The 25,050-nt window shown below is 40.9% G+C and overlaps 2 protein-coding genes across 4 annotated transcripts; one reads left to right on the top strand and one right to left on the bottom strand.

Annotated features, from left to right (window-relative positions):
* Positions 1-1,035: 1,035 nt before the first annotated feature.
* Positions 1,036-24,142, bottom strand: cep89 (centrosomal protein 89). Its single transcript, XM_088991474.1, is given in 19 exon segments — positions 1,036-1,099; positions 1,101-1,260; positions 2,770-2,918; positions 11,664-11,753; positions 14,339-14,480; positions 14,575-14,730; positions 15,883-16,063; positions 16,183-16,298; positions 16,563-16,669; positions 16,748-16,831; positions 18,092-18,142; positions 18,290-18,432; positions 19,241-19,426; positions 19,506-19,604; positions 20,233-20,284; positions 21,554-21,773; positions 21,869-22,003; positions 22,710-22,816; positions 23,898-24,142. Coding segments are annotated over 19 exon segments (2,274 nt in total). The 5' UTR covers positions 23,940-24,142; the 3' UTR covers positions 1,036-1,045.
* LOC148899946 (E3 ubiquitin-protein ligase RNF182) lies at positions 2,967-11,715 on the top strand. Of its 3 annotated transcripts, XM_088991476.1 has the most exons (3): positions 2,967-3,041; positions 7,173-7,714; positions 11,606-11,715. In XM_088991476.1, the coding sequence occupies exons 1-3, from the start codon at positions 3,002-3,004 to the stop codon at positions 11,636-11,638; spliced, it is 615 nt and encodes a 204-aa protein (XP_088847602.1). In that variant the 5' UTR covers positions 2,967-3,001; the 3' UTR covers positions 11,639-11,715. The 3 variants fall into 3 exon arrangements, with proteins under 3 accessions (XP_088847602.1, XP_088847601.1, XP_088847603.1); XM_088991475.1 differs by lacking the exon at positions 11,606-11,715 and having other exon boundaries at positions 7,173-11,572; XM_088991477.1 differs by lacking the exon at positions 11,606-11,715 and having other exon boundaries at positions 2,983-3,041; positions 7,159-11,572.
* Positions 24,143-25,050: the final 908 nt, after the last annotated feature.

A 25,050-nucleotide genomic window follows, 5' to 3' on the forward strand; every position in this document is an offset into this window, starting at 1 on the left:
AAAATAAAATTGCTGTAAGTGATAATTCCACTTAGTTGAGGACTTCACATTACAGTGAAACCTCGGCTTACGAACGTAATTGGTTCCCAGACAGTGTGTGTGTAAGGCGAAAAGTGCGTATTCCAAACATTAATTTCCCATAGGAAACCATTAAAATGAGAATAATCCGTTCCCAGGTCCCCATAAAACATCATTTTCAACTAGATAACCCTTAAAGGAAGTAAATAACCCTTAAAGGACAACCGACGTCTCCGGACAAGTTGTGTCCATAATTTGTAAAATGGCTTCAAATGACTTCTACTGAGCGTATTTTACAAAGATTCCACCGCATATTGCTATATTTTACGTTTTAAGACTCGCACTGAATATTCAGGAAGTCTTGTTTTTGAGTTGCTGACGAGTCCGTACGTGACGTCACTAAAGGACCGCCCCTGACCGTAAAAAAAGACGCATTCTAGCGGTCCTTCCATCACGTCAATGTATTTTGCTGTACTTGTTCGGTCTGGGGACCTCGTGTTGCACCCAAACGCCGCCAGAAGGCCAGAAGAGGGCGTCCAAGCGCCATATAAGGAATTTATCAGCCTGTGGAAACGGAGGTGGCCACAGGAGGTCGCCATTTTTTTGGGGTGAGAGTTGTTGCCTCAAAATGGCACAAATAAATTCTTTAAGCGATTGCAAACATGTATGCTTTCCTCTTCAGAACTATTTGAATCATATTCATAACTGGATGTGTAACAAGAAAGCATATTCCCCGAATCTGAAGCCATTGTTTTGATTCACTAGCAATGCAAGACGTCTTGGCGTGATGTCACGAACTGGGGGCGGGACTTTCTGAAAATGCCCAATTCGCAGCTCAATTTTTTGCAGTTTTAGCACACTTTAAGTCATTTTTATTGGTGTTTTGCATTTGACTAAAAATATCAACCTGCTTGTTTTGGGTATTTTACATGCTATAAAATGTTTTTCTGATGTCAGTTAGGAAACAAAAAAATGGTGTCGGTTGTCCTTTAAATAAATAGAAACGATGCCTGCCTGATGCACTCTTTTAGCTGTAGAAATCCAGTCGAAATTGTCCGGTTGTATCATCATAATCCCGTTTTTCTTAGGAAGCTCAGTGGACCCTCGGAGGAGACAGGGTTGGCAAAGGCCCACTGTAGGGGGTCATCACGGGTGGGGCCGGAATGCCAGAGACTCTCCTTGATTTGTTGGTTTTCTCTGGTGGCCGCCTGCCAAACGACCTCCAGTTCCTCCTCCACATCGCTGAACAAGGGAAATGAGGGGTAACTCATTGACATGTTTTCCACATTTTTTTTTACGTGTGCCGTGTTTTCTTTCACATTCCAAAAGTCTTTTAATAATAATAATAATAATAATAATAATAATAATACATTTAATTTCTAAACACCTTTCAAAACTCTCTAGGACACTTTACAGTCACGGGTTCAGAACTTTTTTTTGTGCGGATGAGCAGAAGCAGCCATTCGCGCCAGCGTTTACTCCACCCAGAAGTAACACAGCAGCAAAGTTATGAAAGGAAGAGGAAAGGAAAGAAAGAAGTAGAAAAATAAAATACAAAACTAAATACAAATAATATGAAAACACATTGATTCTTCAGCACTTGCTGTACCCTCTTTGTGACATGAAGCAGTTCTTTTACTTTTGTAATCTTCAGATTTTTTTCTCTAAATTATACATGTCATACTTATTCATCCCACCTAAAACTGAACGGTGGCGCGTGTGGCTGCCGCTGCTCACCCACAGAAAAACTTATCCTGTGACTGTAAAGTGACCTTGAAAGTTTTGAAAGGCGCTTAGAAATGAAATGAATTATTATTATTATTATTATTAGTAGTAGTAGTAGTTGTTGTTGTAGTAATAGTATAAGTATAAGTATAAGTATAAGTATAAGTATTGTTATTAGGTCCTTTTCGGTCCTATTTGCGATCTATTAGCTAGCTGCCTAGCTGGCTATCTATTTGCTATCCATTTGCTATCTATTAGCTAGCTACCTAGCTGGCTATCTATTTGCTATCCATTTGCTATCTTATAGCTAGCTACCTAGCTGTTTATCTATTTGCTATCCATTTGCTATTTATTTGCTATCAAGGTAGCTACTGAGCTGGCTATCCATTTGCTATCCATTTGCTATCTATTAGCTAGCTACCTAGCTGGCTATCTATTTTCTATCTATTTGCTATCTTTTTCCTATCCATTTGCTATGTAGGCAGCTACCTAGCTGGCTATACATTTGCTAGCTACCTGGCTGGCTATCTGTTTGCTCCCCATTTGCTATTGATTCACTATCCATTTGCTATCTAGGTAGCTACCTAGCTGGCCATCCATTTGCTATCTATAAGCTAGCTACCTAACAAGCTATCTGTTTGCCATCCATTTGCTATCTAGCTAGCTACCTAGCTAGCTTTTTTTTTACCCCGACAGCATCACACACCCCCCGTCACTCTCTTGCATCAGTCTCTCATCCCCTCCATCCTCATCAGCTGCTCCTCTCTTCTCAATCTTCTTCGTTTCATCTATTTTTCCTCTTCAACCCTTCACCCTTGCATCTCTCCTCTTTCCCCCCCTTCCTACTTTTGTTGAAACTATTTTTCCTCATCCCTTTCCTTCCTCCCATCTCCCACTGCCGAGAGCATCACTCCCCGTCTCCCTCTCTCCTGCATCCTCATCACCTCTTTTTTCCCCCGACTGCATCAATCGCTCCTCCCTCTCCTCATTTGTTGCCTTTCATCCTTCTCCTCCTCCTCCTCCTACCGTTTGGACTGCAGCAGCTTCTCCTCCGCCTGTTGCCTCTCTCCCAGCAGCCTCTGCAGGTGGAGCATCTCCCGGTGGTGAGAAGCCGTCTTGCCCGCCGCAGCCTCCTCCAGCGCTGCCAGTCGGTTGGACGCCAGCTTGCGGTACACCTGAGACAAGGAGAAAGAAATCGTGAGACGTAGGGAAGGGGTGGTGGTGGTGGGGGGGGTTGCCATGAGGGAGGTGGATACACATGGAGGAGGACAACGTACTAGCAACAGCGCCGGAGCGAGGTGAGTGTTATGTGCAGACGTCTTGTAGCAACAGATGTGCATCTTTCTCTTACACATATGCACACCCTCAAACAGCTTATTTTGACCAACTGCCTCAACCAAGTTGACACGATGATGATGTTGCTTTTAATGAGTGATTATTTTAAATGTGAGATTTGGCATTTTGTATTGTGTACATGTTTGTTCAAGCTGTCACTAAGGGTTGAGCATCCCATGAGAATCGTATCCATCCACCCATTTTCTAGACAACTTGTCCTCATCCCAGTAGAGTTGAGGGTTATTTTTAGCTCATCTATTATATTTGTGATTAATTTCCTATGTCTGTGTAAGCTCTCAGTCGTACAGGAATGGTCCATCGATGAAAAGGTTTTTCTTCAGCCGTCATCTGTACTTCTTTGAAGGTGTCGGACATTTCGCTTCTTATCCAAGAAGCTTCGTCAGAAAACTAAAGTCTTACTGGTAGTTTCGGCCCTATATATATATATATCCCTACTGTCCAGATGTGGCGGTGCCACTCTGCTATGACAGGTGCCTTCTCTCAGGTTGGGGGGAGCAAAGGACTATTCCCTGAGGATACACTGATTATTTCTATTGTCCTGACTGATTACTCCTATTGTCCTGCCTGATTATGGGGTCTACGACTGACCTGATTGCCCCATTTGCCCTGGTATCACCTCATCAGCATAACTAAGCATATGTTGCCTAAGAAGTCTGTTGTAGGAATGATCCAAATTGAACCTCACCAATTTAGTGAAGGTTTTGCTGTTTTATGAAACCTTCTTATCGATGGACCACTCCTATACGACTGAGAGCTTACGCAGACGAATAACATCAAATGTTGAAATGTAGGCGGCAGGTTGATTGTCCACTCCAGATTGTGTCTAGGTGTGATTGTGAGTCCGAATGGTTGTTTGTCTCTGTGTGCCTGGTGATTGGCTGGCAACCAATTTAGGGTGTCCTCCGCCTGGTGCCCGAAGACGGCTGGGATAGGCTCCAGCACCCCCGCGACCCTAATGAGGATTAAGCGGTCTGGAAAATAGAACTGAGGGTGGTACCTTTGCAACTCAGCGTCACTGTACTCGATAGATTTAATAACAATTTGGTGGCAAATCCTCCTTGAAGCCCTAAAAATGTCAAAGTCCCTGGAAAAAAAGGGAGCGTTTCAATCGAATCAACAGACGACTTGTGCGTTTCTCTGAGACGTTCATCGACTTGTGTCCTTTGTGTTCTTCAGAGCTGCGTCCCGCCAGACAAAAAGATAATTGGCTGCGGTAAAAAAAATGTCAATTATTTTGTGTTTCTTTCCCTCCCCTCAGGATGACATCTCATAAAGAGGAGTTTCTTTGCTCTCACTCGCCTGAATGACATGAAAATGTGGCTCGTGTCTTCTATATTTGCGGTCACGACAGACTCCCAATTTGTTCTGTTAACCTGAATTACTTAAAAGACGCATTATTCAAAAACCACATCTGAAGTGTATTAAATCTAAGTCACAAATCAAATTCACGAAAGGACTGCATGGAGAGAGAGAGAGAGAGAGAGAGAGAGAGAGAGAGAGAGAGAGAGAGAGAGAGAGAGAGAGAGAGAGAGAGAGAGAGAGAGAGAGAGAGAGAGAGAGAGAGAGAGAGAGAGAGAGAGAGAGAGAGAGAAAGAGAGAGAAATAGAGAGAAATAGAGATAGAAAGAGAGAAGGAGAGAGAGACAGAGTCAGAGACAGAGACAGAAAGAGACAGAAATGGTGAGAGACAGAGAGAGACAGAAACAGAGACAGAGACAGAGAGAGAGAAATAGAGGCAGAAAGAAAGAGAGAGGCAGAGACAGTCAGAGATCGAGACAGAGAGGAAGAGAGACAGGGACAGAGAGACAAAAACAGAGAGAGAGAGAGAGAGAGAGAGAGAGAGAGAGAGAGAGAGAGAGAGAGAGAGAGAGAGAGAGAGAGAGAGAGAGAGAGAGAGAGAGATCGAGACAGAGAGGAAAAGAGACAGGGACAGAGAGACAAAGACAGAGAGAGACACAGAGAGAGAGTCAGAGATACAGACAGAGAGGGAGAGAGACAGAGAGACAAAGACAGAGACAGAAAGAGACAGAAATGGTGAGAGACAGAGAGAGCCAGAAACAGAGACAGAGACAGAGAGAGAGAAATAGAGGCAGAAAGAAAGAGAGAGGCAGAGACAGTCAGAGATCGAGACAGAGAGGAAGAGAGACAGGGACAGAGAGACAAAAACAGAGAGAGAGAGAGAGAGAGAGAGAGAGAGAGAGAGAGAGAGAGAGAGAGAGAGAGAGAGAGAGAGAGAGAGAGAGAGAGAGAGACAGAGATCGAGACAGAGAGGAAAAGAGACACGGACAGAGAGACAAAGACAGAGAGAGACACAGAGAGAGAGTCAGAGATAAAGACAGAGAGGGAGAGAGACAGAGAGACAAAGATAGAGAGAGACAGAGACAGAGAGAGAGAGGGAAACAGAGAGAAATAGACAGAGAGAGAGACATAGTTACAGAGAGAAAGACAGACAGAGAGAAGAGAGAGTCAGAGATAGACAGAGAAAGACAGAGAAAGACAGAGAAAAAGAGACAGAGACAGACAAAGAGAGACAGACAGACAGACAGATGAAGTGACATTTTTGGTATAATGACTTCTAATACAGAAGCATTCCCCCCAAACGTAGTGACAGTGCATCGACTGTCACATATTCTTCCCATCTGTGCACAAACGCATCCAAACTCCCTCAACATAAAAAAATATTTAGCCTGATGTCTCAGCTGGACACTCAAAACAGGTTTTTTTAAATAATCTAACCAGTATCATGCCCGTGACAGTTTGCTCGGATTAAACAATGTGAACATTCCACAGGCAAAGCTCTGGGGTTATATTAAATCCATAAATTGTCATTCTGTCAATGTTTAATGTGAGAGAAAATTTTAAGAGGGAGTGGCATGAAACAACCAAATTCTCTCTCTTTTTTTTTTTTTTGTCGTGTGAATTTGTCAATATTTGCTCAAATGTCACTTTCTGTGATGTGAGGGAAAACAAGATTCACTGCCATTGTGATTATCTTTTAAATTGTGTGACGCCAAATCAAAATGGATCGATTAAGCCATCATCCAAACCATGGTGTTTATCTTGAAATACAGTGATACCTCGGTTTATGAACCCCTTGGCTTACGAACTTTTCGGTTTACGAATGTTAAATTTATGAAAATTTTTCCTATATGAACTTTTTTTTCGGGATACACACGATGCTGCCACAATGAGTGATGTGTCTTTCGCGAACGAGCCCGTTCTCCAAAAAAGAAAGTGGCTGCCGAAATTTTTTGTCCCCTATTCCCCATCCCAGTCTTCGGTTAAAGCCACGTGATTGGTCAAGAACGCAGCAGTGAGGGGACGTGGTTTAAACATTAAAGAACAAGCAGACGGCAGAGAGAGTGACAAAATGGATAGAAAACAGTGAAATTAGGACTAGTTTGATTTGATAGTTCAAAGGCAGAGTGTAGACTGCAAGGTTAAAATTCCCATCAATCAGGCTCCGCAAATAACCTGCACAAGCCATCTGTACACTTGATGCAAAAAGCCATCAACCCAGCTAAACAGAACACAATTGATGAGGAACGAGGTAAAATGATCGCAGAGAAAGCACGTCCAAGGGATCATTACTCAAGATGGTGAAAGAAGAAGGTTACGTTACACCATCAATGACCATCACAAAAGTAAATAAAATGACTTTATGATACAGTAAGTTTATTTCTTTAATTATATTACCATAGCACATTTATTATCCATAAAATAAGGTACATTTTGGCTTAGAAAATGAGAAAGTAGAAAATTATGGGGACCTGGGAACAGATTATTCTCATTTTAATGGTTTCCAATGGGAAATAATTTTTTTGGATATACACTTTTCGCCTTGCACACTCTGTCTGGGAACCAATTAAGTTCGTAAGCCAAGGTATCACTGTACTCCTAAGTCGGGTTACTCATATCTCCCCTGTACGTCGACATGAAACCAATCCATTGAGCATCAAATTTTGGGGGACCGCTACCCGAACGTAGAACCCAAATCCGTATCCATCACCATAACCCAAACCTATCTACCACTCGAGCCATCACCGTCATTGATCCTGAGTCTGTCTACTTCAGAGCTCGTCTGGAAGATGAGCTGCCCTCAGGCTGAGTTGGAGGAGCAGGAACGCCCCTCATTGGAAGAATTGGAATGTCACATCTGCTATCAGCGCTACAATGCACACAACCGACGACCCAAACTCCTGGACTGCCTCCATCGGGTGTGCGCCCGCTGCCTGGTCAAGATACTCTACGTCGCCAACGGCACGGGCTACATTTGCTGCCCGTTTTGTCGCCACCAAACCCAGATCGGCGAGTACGAGGTATCGGCCCTGCCCGACGACGCCGATATCATGTCCCGTTTGAGATCTCGTAACAAATCCTGGAGCCAGGAGGTGGTCCTCTCCCCAAAGAGTTTCTTCACGTCCACCTCATCCCGCGATTCGTCCAATTGCCTCTTTATCACCATCATGGACGTGCAGAGGGAGCCTCAACGCTTCCCGAGTCTCAACAGCAGCTCCAATTTGGATCGCAACGTGGAATCGCTGTCGGCGGGTTCCAACGGGCAAGCGGATCAGGACTCCCTGACCAAATTCTGCAACCACGTCCCGCGTATCCTGGTGTGGCTGCTGGGCTTCTTGTACTTTGGTTCTTTGCCTCTCGGGATTTACTTGCTGGTGATTCAGAGGGTGACTCTTGGCATTGTGTGTGTCAGTTTGGTGCCGTCCAGTCTGACGGTGTGTCTGGTCTACGGTTTTTGCCAGTGCTTGTGTCAGGGCGTGTGCGACTGCTCCTCCAGGGGGTGAACGCTGGCCAAACAAAACCGGCGGTGGTCATACGGACGGAGACAAATATCACCCGATAGTAGAGTTGATGCATTTTGGGCATGTTGAAGAGGTCCGCCCTCATAGCCGTCTTTATGTATACTACAGGTGTCAAATTTAAGGCCCGGGGGCAAAATCTGGGCCACCACATCATTTTATTAAGCCAGCGAACGCAAATCAAGCATGTCAACTGCCATGATGCTTGCTTAAAGGACAACCGACAACATTTTTTTCCTAACTGACATCAGAAAAACGTTTTATTGCATCTAAAGTACCAAAAAAGCAGGCTATTTTTGTCAAATGCAAAACACCAATAAAAAGGACTTAAAGTGTCCCAAAACTACCACTAAAACTGGAAAGATTCAGAAAGCCTCGCCCCCTTGTTCGTGACATTATGTCAGGATACTTCACAAGCTGCCTTGCTCCAGAATCAAAACAATGGCTTCAGAGAGTTCAGATTCTGAGAAGATGCTTTCTTGTTACTCATCCAGTTACGAATATGATTCAAATAATTCTGAAGAGGAAAGCATAAATGTTTGCAAACGATTAAAGAAGTCCTTCCGTATCAATTCGAGCCGTCTGGACTCCAATGTAGCGCCCTGACAATGCACAAGATGGCGCCCAAGCTCCGTTTGAAATGGCTGATTTGTCCGCTGGGAATTTGTGTCAACGTACATCTTTTTGCGTGTTACCGCAATTGGCTACTATACACAACGATTCCCCATCGCATTATTTCTGTAGTTTTCCTTCTAATTTCGCCATCAACACGATGTTTTCAGACGAAAAAAAGTACCTAAAATGCACCATTTGTCACTCTCTCGGTCAGGGGCGTTCCCTCCATAACGTCACTTAGGGCATCGTCATCAACTCGAAAACAAGACTTCCTGAATATTCAGTGCAAGTCTTAAAAGGTAAAATATAGCTATATGCGCTGATATCTTTGTAAAATACACTCAGTAGAAGTTAGTTATTCATAAATTTGATGATGGCTCCATATGTAATATGTGGAGGGGGATTAAACATACTAATGGCTTCCCCAAATTCATAACAGTCCCCGAGAGGAAATCGTAACTACGACGTGGCCCGCGGCAAAAGGATGAATTTTGCACCCATGAGGTATACCCACAAAATAGTTAACTGCGACACATAATGTTTTATTGCTTACATCTGTTGGTGCTCAGAACGTCCAGAGGCGTGGTATTCTAATCTAATTCTAATCCTGTGAAACTGACCGTTTAACTTGCTGTGTCCGTTGACCTGATTGGCCCCAGGTTGTCCATGCTTTACTTGTGTTGACTAAGCATACAACAGCATGAAACTAATATGATAACTTCTCTATCAGCAGCTAAGCAACAACGAACCATAAAAGGCAACTTCATCCACAGAAGTTTGCATAAAGTTAAACGATGAGTGGTTTTGCATCTCCGCCACGGCGGTTTCACCGATTTGAAAACATGTGACGCCGTCGTCCGCACATTTTGTCCTTTGGATAAATAGGACACTGATCAATGTCTTGGCTCCGGCGATAATGACGTCAGCGTGACTAAGTGGCACTTAGTCTTTTCTTGAAAAAGTCTTGCTAGGCGGAGTTGATTGCTTTTGCTTTCGGACCAAACCACATATTCCACTAATCTGCTCTCATGTTCAATTGCTTGAATGCGCACGGGCAATGCTTCATCGAGAGATGAACGGCGACCAAATTGCAGTTTTTGCTGCAATGTCATGGCGTAAGAGTGTGGTAATGACAGGCAAGCGGATGCTAATGATCCTTAATTGGACTCGGTCGCCTGTATGACAAACATCTCATATTTCCCTTTCACTATCCTGATTGTGCTCGTCTGGCCGCCGCAAAGTCATCGAAGACCTCGGAGAAGTAATAAAGCCTTCTGGCTGTTTTGGTGATGGCTGATGTTCATCACTCGTAATAATAATCATCATACATTTCATTTTAAGTGCATTTCAAAGCTCTCAAGGACACTTTACAGTCACAGTCAAGCATATAATATCAATAACAACCAATAATAGAGAAGCATAGGTACTATAGTAAAGTCTCGTTATATCGATATTCTCGGGAGTCTGAAAAAATATCGATATAACCGGACTATCGATATATCCGATCCTGCGGCATGTAAATTTTCTCCTTGCGTTCATAGAAATAGTATCGTAATAAGCAGTACTATCGATATAACCGATATCGATATAACGAGACTTTACTGTATAATAAATAAAATACAATAAATAAAATACAGAGAAGGATTAAAGGACAACCGACGTCTCCGGACAAGTTGTGTCCATAATTTGTAAAATGGCTTCAAATGACTTCTACTGAGCATACTTTACAAAGATTCCACCGCATATAGCTATATTTTACGTTTTAAGACTTGCGCTGAATATTCCGGAAGTCTTGTTTTTGAGTTGGTGACGAGTCCGTACGTGACGTCACTGAAGGAACGCCCCTGACCGAAAAAAAGGACACATTGTAGCAGTCCTCCCATCACGTCAATGCATTTTGCTGTGTTTGTTTGGTCTGAAAACGTTGTGATGCACCAAAAAGAGCCAGATGAGGGTGAGCAAGCTCCATATAAGGAATTTATCAGCCTGTGGAAACGGGCTGATTAATTCCTCACAGGAGGTTGGTCGCCATTTTCTGCCTCTTTTTTGGTGATACAATGTTGCCTCAAAATGGTACGGAATACATTCTTTAATCGATTGCAAACATGTATGCTTTCCTCTTCAGAACTATTTGAATCATATTCATAACTGGATGTGTAACAAGAAAGCATATTCTCCGAATCTGAAGCCATTGTTTCGATTCCCCAGCAAGGCAAGACGTCTTGGCGTGACGTCACAAACCGGGGACGGGACTTTCTGAAAATGCCCAATTCGCAGCTCAATTATTTGCAGATTTTGGACACTAAATCATTTTTATTGGTGTTTTGCATTTGAATAAAAATATCATACTGCGTTGTTTTGGGTAATTTAGATGCTATAAAACGGTTTTCGCATGTCAGTTAAGAAACTGGGTGGGTTTTGAGATGGGATTTGAAGGTGGGAAGATAATCGATGTTACGAATGTTGGGAGGAAGTGAGTTCAAGGGTTTGGGGGCAGAGCAGCTGAAAGCTCTCTCCCCCATCGTGCTGAGAGGAGCCGGGGGCATACAGAGGTGGAGGGAGGAAGAGGATCTGAGGGAACCCGTGCGGTGAACGACAAGAAAAGACGTCGCGGTTGAGCAGCGCAAAGATCGCTACGAAAATTATTAGTTTTTTTTTCTCTGCTTTTTATTGTTTGCACTTAGAGGTCACATTTGTTTTTTTTTGTTTTTTTTTTAATGGACATGATGTGCGCCAGGTGACAGAATTTACAGTTAAAAAAATAATCATGCGGTTGTGCAAAATGGAAAGTAATGAATTATAATATTCAATTACTTAAAATTTGTAGGATTTAAACATGTCACACGGATGTGCAATATGTAAAATAATGAATTAGAATATTAAATTATTTCAATTCTGTAAGAACAATTCAAATTGATTTCATTTGCATTTATGAATACATTTTTTTTTTTTGGTGGATGCAACTTATTCATTCAGACATTTTTTTTTATTCACAGTTTCCAGAATGAATCTACTAACAAATATGATATTATGATTAATATTTCATGCGATCAATAAATATATATTTTTTAACAGGCTGGTGGGGAGTCAATACACTATAAGGACTAAGCCGATCTGCAATAGAGCAACTCACCTTGACGCGTTCCTGCAGTTTTCCGAATCGGACGGTCCCGCTCAGGATGCTGCCGATGAATCCCTGTTTTTCCTCCTGCAGTATGGAAGCCTGAGGAGGAAGTGGAGCAGTGACCGATTATGTTTGTTTGGAAGTAATACAGTATTATTATTATTATTAGCTATCTCTTAGCTAGCTAGCATTCTATCTATTTGAGTTACTTCTGGGTTGAGTGAACGCTGGCGCGTGTGGCTGCCGCTGCTTACCCACGGAAAAAAAACATATCCTGTGAATGTAAAGTGACCTTTTAGAGTTTTGAAATGCGCTTATAAATGAAATGTAACATTATTATTATTATATCACACAGTCGATTGCTGTACGAGAGTGAGATGCTGGCTGGCTGGCCAAAATTCATCACGGCCCTCGAGAGGAAACCGTAACTACAATGTGGCCGGTGGCAAAAACAAAATGACAGACAACATTGCTGACAAATCAGCCGAGTGATGCATCACATAAATGTGATATATACAGTAAAGTCTCGTTATATCGATATCGGATATATCGATAGTCCCGGTTATATCGATACTATTTCTATGCACGCACGGAGAAAATTACATGCAAACAGGGTCGGATATATCGATAGTCCCGGTTATATCGATATTTTTTCGGACTCCCTTGAATATCGATATAACGAGACTTTACTGTAAATATGAAAAAGATCAGAAAGTTTTACATCGAGGCAGTTGTGTCTGCAATGACAAACATTTTCAAGGAGCACATCCATAATTCGCAAATTGTTACTATTCATTTTTGACCTTGATCTGTAACCCCTTTGAGGGAAAACATTTAAATAACTGTTATATGTTGGGAGAAATATGTCTCAAATTGCTCAAAGCCATTTGTGTGCACAAGTGGGATAACAAGTGACGGACGACACACTCTTAGCAACTGCGCACACACACACAAATTGGCTCCTATTATGCTCCATCTGTGCTGGCGTGTGTCAGGTTGACCTTCTACACATGACGCGCTGCTGCATGTTAAAAAATCTGAATGCGGTGACATTTCAAAGTGTCAGCGCTACAGTTCCCTGCAGTCTACTGCGCCACAGTTGTCACAAAGGCAAGGATTCAATGATGGTATGCGAACGAGTGATGACATTAAAAAAAAGTACTAATCTGACAAAAGACACGTTTTTATCATCGGCGACACACATAAGGGGCAGCCAAACAGCTGCTGTCATCAAATCCTTTGAGTAGCGACATTTATGATATGATATGATATCGTCTACCTGCACGTGTTCTTCGAGCTCAACTGCTGCTACGTTTGTCCTGAAACTGAGGCTACACTGCTTCTATCCACCATGGCCAACATTCTTTGTACTCAGTCCTGTAGAAGAAAAAAAATCACTACCATTCACTTACATTTTTGCAGGTGGGGTTTTTTTTTTCCCCCTAGTACACACAGCTAGCAATAATGAAAACGTCATCCAAAAAAGTTGACATTATTAATTTATTGAGTATCGATGAGAAGGTTTCTTCAGCCTGCTCGAGTATGCCTAAAGCTAGCGACCACTCATTTGACGACAATGAGGTTAAAAAAAAAAAAAAAATGCGAAAGAAAATGGGTTGAAAGTGGAGTAAAAGAAGGTATTTTCCTAAAACAGCAAACGCCCTTCACTAAATTGCCATGGTGGGGTGAGGTTCAATTTGGCTCGTTACTACAACCGACTTCTGAGGCAACATAGGCTTAGCTATGCTGATGAGGTGATACCAGAGCAAATGGCGCAATCAGGCCAGTCGTAGAAAAAAAATATGTTACTTTAGAGGTCTATGATTGCCAATGTGAGAGTTTAAAACTTTAAAATCCAACCTGGCAGTGAGTTATTGTGATGGGAATTGCGGCTCTTTTCAGAGAGCCGGTTCTTTTGACTCGGCTCACTAAGAAGATCCGGCTCTTTTGGCTCCCAAATGGCTCCTCAGTTTGTAAGGTTTTTTTTTGTTGCTTCAATTAAATAACTACCAAAAATCATGTAAAATTATGTGAAAAACAAATTACTCATGTAAAAAAATGCACTATATCAAATATTTATATGGCTTCATTTATATGTGCACGGAGAGCATCCACAAATGTTCCATTTCCCTGTGGTTTCTCTGGTCTGATGATCATATTAATAATGCTATCATACCAACAAGTAAAAAATATCATAATTGTATAATTGTATAATAAGAGCATAGTGTAATAACATTTGTCCACCTGTTTACCCTAACCCCCTCCCCTTTTCCTCACTGCTGCATGTGTGTGTAATTCTCCCCTCCCTCCTCTACAACAGATATCAACCAATCACGTGTGGATTTAACCGAAGACTGGGGGTGGGGAATAGAGGACAAAAAAAGTCAGCTACCATTTCCGGCTCCTTGTTAGGCATCGGCTCTCTTCGTTCACTCGAGAGATCCGGCTCTAAGAACCGGCTCATTCGCGAATGACACAACACTAGTGAGTTATAGTAGTGACGTAGCGACATAATACCCATCATATCCGGCCGAGACAAGAACCAAAGCATTCCTTCTTTAGCAGATGGCGCGCATTGTGCCTTTTTTTGTTTGTTATTTCACAAAGCATATTATCTTCGATTGGAATCAGTCTCCACTACATTCAATCCACATCGCATGTGCTAATGCATCGTCATCACGTACCATGTGTACAAGTTGGTCACGCTCCTGCGAGATGCGATCCGCCACAGAAACCAGAGCTTCCAGGTAAGTTCGCGTCTTGCCCTCCTTCAGCACGCATTCGTCCTTCTGCCGCTTCAGAGCGATGAGATGCTTCTTGGTCCTTCTGAATGTGGTGAAAAAAGGAATGAGCAAAATCAGCAGATGGTGGCTTGACGGATGGAAAAGCTCCTCGATACGAACTTGCGGTCAACATGCACCTGTTGGCTTGTCTGCTGTTCTCCAGCTCCTCCTGCGCCCTTTCCACAGCCGCCAACAGTTTGGTTTTGTCCGCTTGCAGGTCTTGATTTTGATGGCGGAGGGCTTGCACCTCATCCACTTGATTTCTGTTCCTGCTCTGCTCCTGCTCGAGCTGCCTGAAATGTGTCATAAGAACCAGAAAATACAACGAAAAAGCATCTCACCAAAACATGTATTGGAAGTAATACATGTTGAAAGCAGCTCAAGTGATTCAATATTACTTTAGACCAACAACTAATTTGGATTAATGCAATATTAGTACACTGATTAGATACTGCTGATTAGCATTAGATCTTCACATTTTTTTGTTTATTTATTTATTCATTCACTCGTTCATGTATTTATTCAGCTGTACATTTACATCTATTTATTTGTATATGTATGTATGTATTCTGTATGTATGTATTTATTTTTTCACATGTACATGGATGTATTAATATATTGATTTACATGTTTGCTTATTTATTTATATATATTTTTATTTCTATATGTATGTATTTATTTCTATGTGTATGTATTCATTTCTATATGTGTATTTATTCAATTATTTATTCATATATTTATTTGATTATTTATTCATGCATTTATGTATTTATTCGAGCGTTTATGTTTTTATTTGTGCACATATTTATTTATTTGTGCATTCCTTCATGTATTCGTGCATTCATTTATTTCTTCGTGCATTTATTCATTCATTTACTTATGCATGTATTTATGTATTCATACATGTATTTATTTATTTATGTATTTATTTATTCACGCATTTACTTATTTATTTCTGTAGAAGAAGATTTATGTATGTATTTATATAGGCATTTATGGATGCATTTATGTGTGTATTTATGTATGTATTTATTTACTTACTTGTTTATTTATTTATTTATTTATGCTCATAAATGATATAATGTATATGAACCTAGTTATTCTGCCACCATAACGTACACAACCAACTCAGCCTTGTTCAAATATTCGTGAGTAGTGGAGCAAGTGTCTGGCAGCTTTGTGAGTTGTACCCAATGTCTCCAAAAACTTTTATAGATCAGTTTCTGCCTTTCCAATTCATGTCCAATTAACCAAATTAAACCCAGGCTGACTCATATTAAGTTGCAGAAAACAAGATTCACCCGAGTGAGTACCGTCGCTCAAGTTGTGCACTGTTATTGATGTGAAAACAAAACAAAAAAAAAATTATCTTTTTCTGTAGTCAGAGTGTTATGTGGGTGATGACATAATCGGAAGCTTTGGCAGAAGGGAACGCAACGGCGTACCGTCTGAGTTTCCCGCTGATGCTGCAGTGCTCGTCCCAGGTAACGGCGTCCTGGAGTCGGGTCCTCAGAGTGACCGCCTCTTTTTCACTTTGGCGTGCTTCTCTCCTACTCTCGTCCACTTGTTCCTGCAAACGCTGGTTTTCTTCCTCGAGGAGCATCAACTGCTTGGACACTTTGGACACTGTGCAGGGGAAGAAAGGGTAGATTGATAAATGGAAGGAAAAATAGATGGATGACAGATGCATCGACTCATGATGGACGTATGGCGTGATGGCGAGGGGAATTAGAAATATCATAGACCTTCAGATAGGTGTTTGCTATGCTCGGCTTTGTTCTTGGCATTCAGAGTCTCCAGCTGCTCAATCAGCTGCTGATTCTCCTGCAGCACCAGCATGGCCTGCCGCTGAACTTGGTGGCTGCAAAAAAAGAAAGACAAACTGTGTGTACCACTAGGTATGCGTCTATGTGTGTCCATAGATCGATATACAGAAGCGGCATTTATTTGTTTCATATGTTTGTGCATTTTGATGCTTCATAAAATATTTATGCCTAAATTTTGGGGCGCTTGGAACCGATTAGGCCATTTACATGGAAAACACGTCTTCACTTTCATACGAACGAAATTATTTCCAGATAACTTTCGTCTCACAAGTAGAGGTACCACTGTGTCTTGTATTTACCAATCCTCTTGGCTGAGGTTTCGGGTTTTCGTGGCCATTTCACTGCGGAACATCTCATTTTCTTTCACCACCTCCTCGACGTGTACCTGAAACTTCTTCACCTCCTCCTGCAGCAATCAATCACATCCTGCGGTCAGGCTTGATTAAACGAACTGTCTTAACCGTGATGTTCACAAGCGTCGTACCTCAGCAGTGCGCAGGAGGGCTTCTTTCTCATTCAATGCATCATCGTAGGCTAACATCAGAGGAGACAAATATTTCATGTCCACCTGGATCAAACATGGCCAAGAGGAGAGAATAGAGTCCACCCTGAACAGGTTAAAGGCCAATTGGAGTGCACATGAAAACAAAAATATTCACACTCATTTACGGTACTTTATACAGTGATACCTCAGCTTACTAACTTAATTTGTTCCCAGAAAGTGTGTGTATGGCGAAAAGTATGTCTTCCAAACATTAATTTCTATAGGAAATCATTAAAATCGAGAATAATCCGTTTCCAGGTCCAAAACATAATTTTCTATGAAATAAAACTACACAAAATATACATTATTTTATGTATAATAAATGTCCTATTGTCTTGTAATTAAAGAAATAAACCGTACTATATAATAAAGTCGTGTTATTTACCTTTGTGATGGTCGTTGATGTAGTTGCCTATTGATGATATCCGAGTGAAGTTGCCGTGCTTTCTTGGCGATAATACCCTCAGTCACACGGTCCCCTGCTAGCTGCTTTTCATTAATCCAAATGAACAGAGGTTTTTCAACCTGTTCTATTGCTTCCGTTGCTTAGACAACACAGAAACACCCTTAGCCACACGTAGCAATGGTCGACTTAGCATACTGGTACTGGGACAGTAAGTCACACAAACGCACACCTCGATCGTATTTTTCGATGATCTTCGACCGTAATCTTGTTTTGTGTCCTCTTCGGTTGAAAACTAGCCTGTGGTGGGGTATTTTTTTCGTCCCAAAAAAGCAAAAGTAGCCACTCGATAGCAAACCACGTATGCACTCAGAGAAAGGGGGTGTGGAAAAGTAGTCCGGCAGCCACGGTGGCGCTGTTCGGCCGTGTGGTTTGGTGTTCTTCCGCCGAAAATTAGTCCGCCAGCCATTGCGGCGCTGTGTGTTTCCCAAAAATTACTTTGTATGCTAAGATTATATTCTCGCGAATTTAATGTTCGTAAGGCAAAAAAAAGTTTGTTAGCTAAAGCGTTTGTAAACTGAGGTATCCCTGTATTATGACTCTTTAATTGGGTGTCAGCCATTTTAGAAAAAGGTGACGCATTATAAAGCATTCCGTGATGACAACACAACTAATATGCCACCAGTAAGACATAATGAAATGTGTCTTGGCCGGTCCGTTGCTATCTTTAACAGCTGACGTTGTCGTCTTGGCAACATCCCAGAGAGCCTGTGAGCCACCGACATGGCTTTCAAGATAAATCGCCTGATTTATATGCAACGATTATCACAAAGTATTGCTCTAAGCGCACTTAAGGAGCATTTTTCATTTTTTTTACTAACCAGCCATGGAGGAGGAGAGCCTGTCTTCGGTAGGCTGCTTAATATGGAGCTCTGCAACAGACATCATAACAACAATTTCTTTCTTTCTTGTCAAACACGTGACAAGATAGCAAGCGAATTAATGAAGGCAAGCACGATAGAAAACTTACTAAAGAGTGATAGTTTTGGCTGTAACGAGAATATGAATGTTGTTTGTACCTCCTGTTTGTTGAGCGGCCTGTATTTGGCCTGGTAGCAACTCAGCTCCACATTGAGACGATGAACGGTGCGTTTGAGAGCGTCGTTTTCGTCTACTAGCTCCTGAGTCTGCTGCCTTGCGTCCTGTAATTCTGCTTGTATGCCTGAAAAAGAAAATCATTTTATAGTATTGACCCTCTGGGCTTCTGTGTAAGCTCTCAGTCGTACAGGAGTGCTCCATCGATGAGGTTTCTTCAGCCGTCATCTGTGTCAGACGTTTCTTATCCAAGAGGCTTCGTCAGCGAACTAAAATTTGCTGGCAGTTTTGGCCCTATATAAATATATCCCTACTGGCCAGACGTGGCGATGCCAGACGCTGCTATGATTGGTCCCTACTCTCAGGTTGGGGGGAGCAGAGGACTACTCCCTGCGGCTACACTTCTATTGTCCTGACTGAGTATGGGGTCTACGATTGCCCCATTTGCTCTAGTATCATCTCATCAGCATAACTAAGCCTATGTTGCCTTAAGAAGTCTGTTGTAGGAACGATCCAAATTGAACCTCACCCCACCATGGGGATTTAGTGAAGGGTTTTGCTGTTTTATGAAAATAGCTTCTTTTACTCCCCTTTCAAACCATCTATTTTCTTTCGCTAAGATTTTAACCTCATTGTCGTCAAATGAGTCCCTCTGGGCTTTATGGTGGCTGTTTGAGTCCACTTGTCTTCTTTTGATTTCAAACGTAGTTAAGTTCCCAAGATTGGGGGATTTACAGACTTTGTAGTTGACGATTTCAGATATTTAAATATAGCAATAATATATTGTTTATATCAAACTGTATTTTTAAACACTCATAAACAAGTAAATTCTTTACTAGCGATTAGATGGAATGTAAATTGTTTTTCATTTTCTAACATAGGTTATCGTTTCTTGGACAATCAAGCAATAATATAAAGTTGATAGAAACGTGGACCTGTAGGCAAAGTCCTGATTGGCTGGGCTCGCCTGCGACTGATTTCCTGTTCCAGGTGTCGCAGTTTCTCCTCCAGCAAGGTGTTCTTCCCCGTCATGGTTTTCATTGCTTCTCCGTTGTCAGTCAGGACTTTGGGCTGACGAGATGGCTGACTCGTTGCTTTTGGCACTTTGGGTTGGCCAGTAGCTGCACAAGAAACGAATGACATGAAGTATTTTAGGATGTGAGAAATAAGAAGACAAAAGCGGAGGTAAGAGATGCCTACGTGGCATGTCTCCGTTCTTCTTTCTGGGGTCTTTTTTCTTCTTGGGTTTCTTGACACCACTGGCTTGTGAAAGGACACTGATGTTTTCTGACTGGAATTCTGTCAAAAGTCATTTGATTAATCTTTAAAAAAAAAAAAAGAAATATAATCACCCAAATTAATGAGTTTGGACATGAGAGAACTCTATGAACCCGATACTCTTAACGGTATACTGTACAGTATTTGCATGGTTGAATCATCCTCATTATTATAATGCATCCAATTCATCACGTTGCTGTATGCATTCTGTCTTATTCCAGATTATAATAATATTTTATTTGATATTAGTTCAACTAAAATGTTCCCCTTTTGCGATTGACAGAAATGTACAGGCACAAGCGAATTTGCGATTAGGTTTATTTATTTATATATGTATTCATTTATTCAGCTGTTAAAGCGCTATATAAATCAATATGTATTGTATTGGATTCATGTGTGTTTATTTTTTATGTTTCTTACTTTCTTTATATGTATTTATGTAGGTATTGGTTTATTTATGTATCTGTTTATTTAGTTTTTTATTTCACTCACATAAGGAAGAATTGGGACCTACAAACTCTATATTTATTATATATTATAACTGCTCAAGACAATCTCATGATGATGTTAATGGACGAAAAATGAAAAAAAAAAAGACTTACCACCACAGTTTTGTAAATAAAAGTGTTGACAGGACTTTAAATAGTACCTGGAGAAGACTCCCTGCTGGCCAATATTGGACTTGACTTGGGAAAACTTTTCTAGAAAACAAGAAGAAACATTCTTTACAATAATACTAACTATAATGTAAAGTGTCCGTGAGTGTTTTGAAAGGCGCTTATAAATGAAATGTAACGTTATTATTAATCAATTCGAAGTGAAACGATTTCGTTTGACGCTTGAACTTGGTGTCGTGGGAGTGCGAGTAGCAAATTAGCATGTAAAATGGCGCCACCCAGTGTCGATGTCTAGTTTGACCTCATTCAAAATGGCTTCCAAAATTCAAGACTCACAGGTAGTAGTCTGGTGGCATTAACGCCAAAAGTTGTTTTTTTTTGTGTGGATTTTTTTTGTGTGGATATTACAAGTAAAATTTGCCTTTGTAATGTTTGATATCTCAAGGACACTTTACGGTCACAGGCTAAGTTTTTCTGCGGGTGAGCAGTGGCAGCCAGACGCGCCAGGGTTCACTCAACCCGGAAGTAACACAAGCACAACACGAACTCAAACAATGACATTCAAAAATGAAATGTGTATGTATGTATGAATGTGTGTAAATATAGAGCAATGCTTAAACATGCTAAAATTAATGTATATGATTTAAACTTGCCTCAGACCTTCATTTTGTTTGTGTTTATGTGTGTGTGTGTGTCTAACTTCTTGTCGACGCTGACTTTTTTTAACCATTTTTTTCACATGCGCTACGTGTCCCGATACTTTTGTCTTTATGGCCCGATCGATCGATTAAGCCGATGTATTATTATTATTATTTTAGTTAGTTACATTCAGTGTATTAGCTAACTAGCTATCTAGCTAGCAGCTATATAGATATCTAAGTGGCTAGCTATCTAGCGGCTATTATTAGCTATATATGTATTTAATTGATTTGTAAACCGAGATATCAATGTATTTAATACAGAGAAGGATTAAAGGACAACCGACGTCTCCGGACAAGTTGTGTCTATAATTTGTAAAATGGCTTCAAATGACTTCTACTGAGCGTATTTTACAAAGATTGCACCGTATATAGCTATATTTTACGTTTTAGGACTTGCGCTGAATATTCCGGAATGACATCACGAACAAGGGGGCGGGACCTTCTGAAACTGGTCACTTCCGGGTTCCTTTTTTTTTTGCAGATTTTGGACACTTTAAGTCATTTTTATTGGTGTTTTACATTTGACTAAAAATATCATTTGGGTATTTTAGATGCTATAAAACGTTTTTCTGATGTCAGTTAGGAAACAAAAAAGTGATGTCGGTTGTCCTTTAAATGCGTATTTCGACTTGTCAACGGTGTTGACACTCACTGAGTGCTTTAAAGGCAAAGCGCAGACTGCTTCTTCCATATCTGAAACCTTCCTCCGACCGTCCAGAGTGCGGTAGACGTATTCCTCCTGCTCTGTGCTCCCTCCTGCATATTCCACTTCTTCCTCCTTCTCTTCCCTGGCCTGATGCTGCAGCTCCTCCTCGGAGTGGTCAGGGGAAGACAGAGGTGGGCGAGCCAGAGAGCCTCCTGACCATCGACCACTGAGGAGAATGGACAACGCAAGTTAAAATAAGGAAAATAATTTTAAAAAAGCGACTCATGGCATGAATCGTAATAAAGGGAGCATGCGTGTCACCGTGTGTCGTTGTTGCGCTCGGAAAGCAAGCATTCTGATCGCTCGCTTTCAGAAAAAGACCGAGGGCGGGTCGGTGGTAGCACCCATGTCTGTCCGGTCAGCGAAGAAGATAAAATGGCAGCCGCTAAGGCCGATCTGCGGGCAAAGAAAATAAACTAATAGCCGGTCGATATCAACATATGCTGATTAAAGCAAATTAATACACATGGCATTGTAGTAAATAAATCACCACTGTAAAATAATAATAAAAAAATAACATTAATAATAATAGTAGTAATAATAGTAGTAGTAATAGTAGCAATAATTGTAGTAGTAGTAATAGCGGTTGTAATAGTAGTAGTAGTAGTAGTAATAATAATAATAATAGTAGTAGTAATAGTAGTAGTAATAGTAGCAATAATTGTAGTAATAGTAATAGCGGTTGTAGTAGTAGTAGTAGTAGTAGTAGTAGTAGTAGTAATAATAATAGTAGTAATAGTAGTAGTATTAGTAGTAGTAATAGTAGTAGTAGTATAGTAGTAATAATAGTAGGAAGAGTAGTAATAATAATAATAGAGAGTGTACTTGAAAGTTTTGAAAGGCGCTTAGAAAGAGGAGTCCGCGTGGCTTGTAGCGGTTTGCTTGTAGCTTTTGCTTTATTGAATAAAACAAATTTGAAATTTGAAGTTGTCTGCCACCCGAGCCGAGACCCGAAAGTTGTACGCCCGACGTAAAAGTTGTACGCCCCGGGCCTCCGGGCAGACGTTATTTCAAACACTGAAAATAGGGTGGAGGAATGATAGACCGGTGAGAAACAATAAAATGAAGTAGGGGGATATGAGGAGAGGCGACTTGGGGGTACCTGGTTCTCTCGGGTGAGGGGGCAGGGCTGCGTGGGGGTGGGGTACGAGGGACGGCAGCCTTGGGGGCGATCGAGGCAGCAGGGACCAAACCATGGGCTATGTGATTCTATACACATAAACGGACATACATGGGGGAGATTACACACAATAACACATAGAGACACTAATATGGCAGTTTATTAACATAGTACGCGAGACACATTCTGTCTTTTTCTACGTGATCAGTATTTTCATATCTAATGAATTAAGAAATGTATGTGTAGGTACGCTACGGTGAGGTATATTCCACCACGATTGTTTCTGTCCAGTGAAGCGAGCGCACTCTGTACTTGCAGTCGTATATCATTGCATTTTTGTCAAGTACGTCATGGTTTTTGGTGGGATTTTCCAAGTTATGCAGTTTATGATGACGTATTACACGTTTCCCTCCATGCTGGTTCTTGAAATTTCCGAATACAAGAAACAGGGGAGAAAAAAATTGATTGAAGTTTATGCTCTTTTTGCTAACACTAGAGTTTATAAAGGTGAGTAAGTTCTATTTTTATAACTCATAGAAGTGGTAGAGTATATATTTTTCTCCATAACTGCCGAGTTTCAAGCAAAAAGAAGCATTAGCATATGTATTTCTAGAGGTCGCAATTTTCTTTCCTAGTATTCAGTGACAGCCATTTTGGATTTCTGACGAAAATCTGACCGCATTCAATCGTTGATATTTGCTGATTTCTATTTTGAACGTTTTCTGTTCTTGTTTAGAATTAAAAAAAAAACTTTCCAATTATACCTTACCGTTAATCTGCCAAAAATTAAGAACGTTCTGATAGTTTAAACTGTAATAAAGAACTCGCTCACAGATTTTCATTTTTTTAACTGTAATTACGGGCAGAAAATCCCCTCATATTTCGAAAATTAAAAATTCCATTATTTCCTTATTGTTTGTCATAGAACAATAATCCATACATCATTTGAAAGCTATTTAAATGCACTTTAATAGGGTAGTAGAAAATGTGTGATGAATTATTCTTGAAAAATGTTGTCACATCCCTAGTATGTGTAAGGTTACAGTCTGATTTTCAAGTTACTCTTTACAAACAGTTGTGTTTCGTTTGCACGATTCTCTTTCCTCTCCGTTGACTTCGCCGGCTCTCAAACATTTCATAAATAAAAAACTTGAATGGAGTAGCACTCACGAATTGTTTGTTTTTCTTCCTCCAGTTGTTTAGCTTCAACATGGCGTACGGTGTGTGTCTCCGAAGTAGTTCTAACTTTTAGCAACGGTATTACGTCTGGCGGACATTCAAACGTAACTCGCCTATAGTTATTACTGTACTGTTCGCTTATTGCAACAGTTTCCGGCTCTTAAATGCAACGTAGTATGGTTAAATAATTGCTAATCTTTCAGCCTGCGACTTGTAGCGTCTTCGTATCAAGACGCTTCTCAGCCATACCGCACCTCGTTTCATCCGGCGCTCCAATTGGCTCTCCTCTTCTTCTCTGTCCAATCAGAGGCGCGTTTGATTATGCGTAGCAACCAACTCTTCTTGGTCATTTTTTTGTCTATAGGAGGCGACAAAGTTCCACGAACAACACACTAAAATATATTCCAGGATTATTTTGAACGAGTTTAATGTGGAAAACACACGATTCACTGAATTTATTGAAAACAGTTAAATACATTTGAAATAGCAACATAAACGTTTCACCATAATGGCACCACGGTGTGTGTATAATGATTATACATACTGTAGCTGCATGCAGTGGGAGGGGGACAGGTGATAAAATGTTCCCTTTGTCAACATTTGGATTCAAAAGTAAAGTCCAACCAACATTTTATTTTATATATGCTGTCCTTGACGGCTCGAATTGATATGGGAGGACAACTTTAATCGATTGCAAACATTTATGCTTTCCTCTTCAGACGTCACGAAGTAACAAGGGAATCTGAAGCGGATTCTCGACCTTCTGAAACTGGCCGGGACTTCCTGGCCACTTCCGGTTTATTTTTTTTTTTGCAGATTTTGGACACTAAGTCATTTTTATTGGTTTTTTGCATTTGACTAAACATATTAGCCTGCGTGTTTTGGGTATTTTAGATGCCATAAAACGTTTTTCTTATGTTAGTTAGGAAACAAAAAAGTGCTGTCGGTTGTCCTTTAAAGTGTGTACAACAGGACTTAGCAGGATTTTCAAGTGTTTTGAAAAAATACCGCTGTTGAATTCTTGTGTGTCCAAAGTCATTCCAGTCATTTTCAACCTGCTTGGAACGTCAGAAAAAAAATACAAAATAAATCAAATTATTTTTGTCCCCTTTGTTTTATTAAGATTCGATTCAACCCAAGACAC

Source organism: Hippocampus bargibanti, linkage group LG03, assembly GCF_051943395.1.
Source record: "Hippocampus bargibanti isolate YZ-2025 linkage group LG03, ASM5194339v1, whole genome shotgun sequence".
Taxonomy (NCBI): Eukaryota; Metazoa; Chordata; class Actinopteri; order Syngnathiformes; family Syngnathidae; genus Hippocampus; species Hippocampus bargibanti.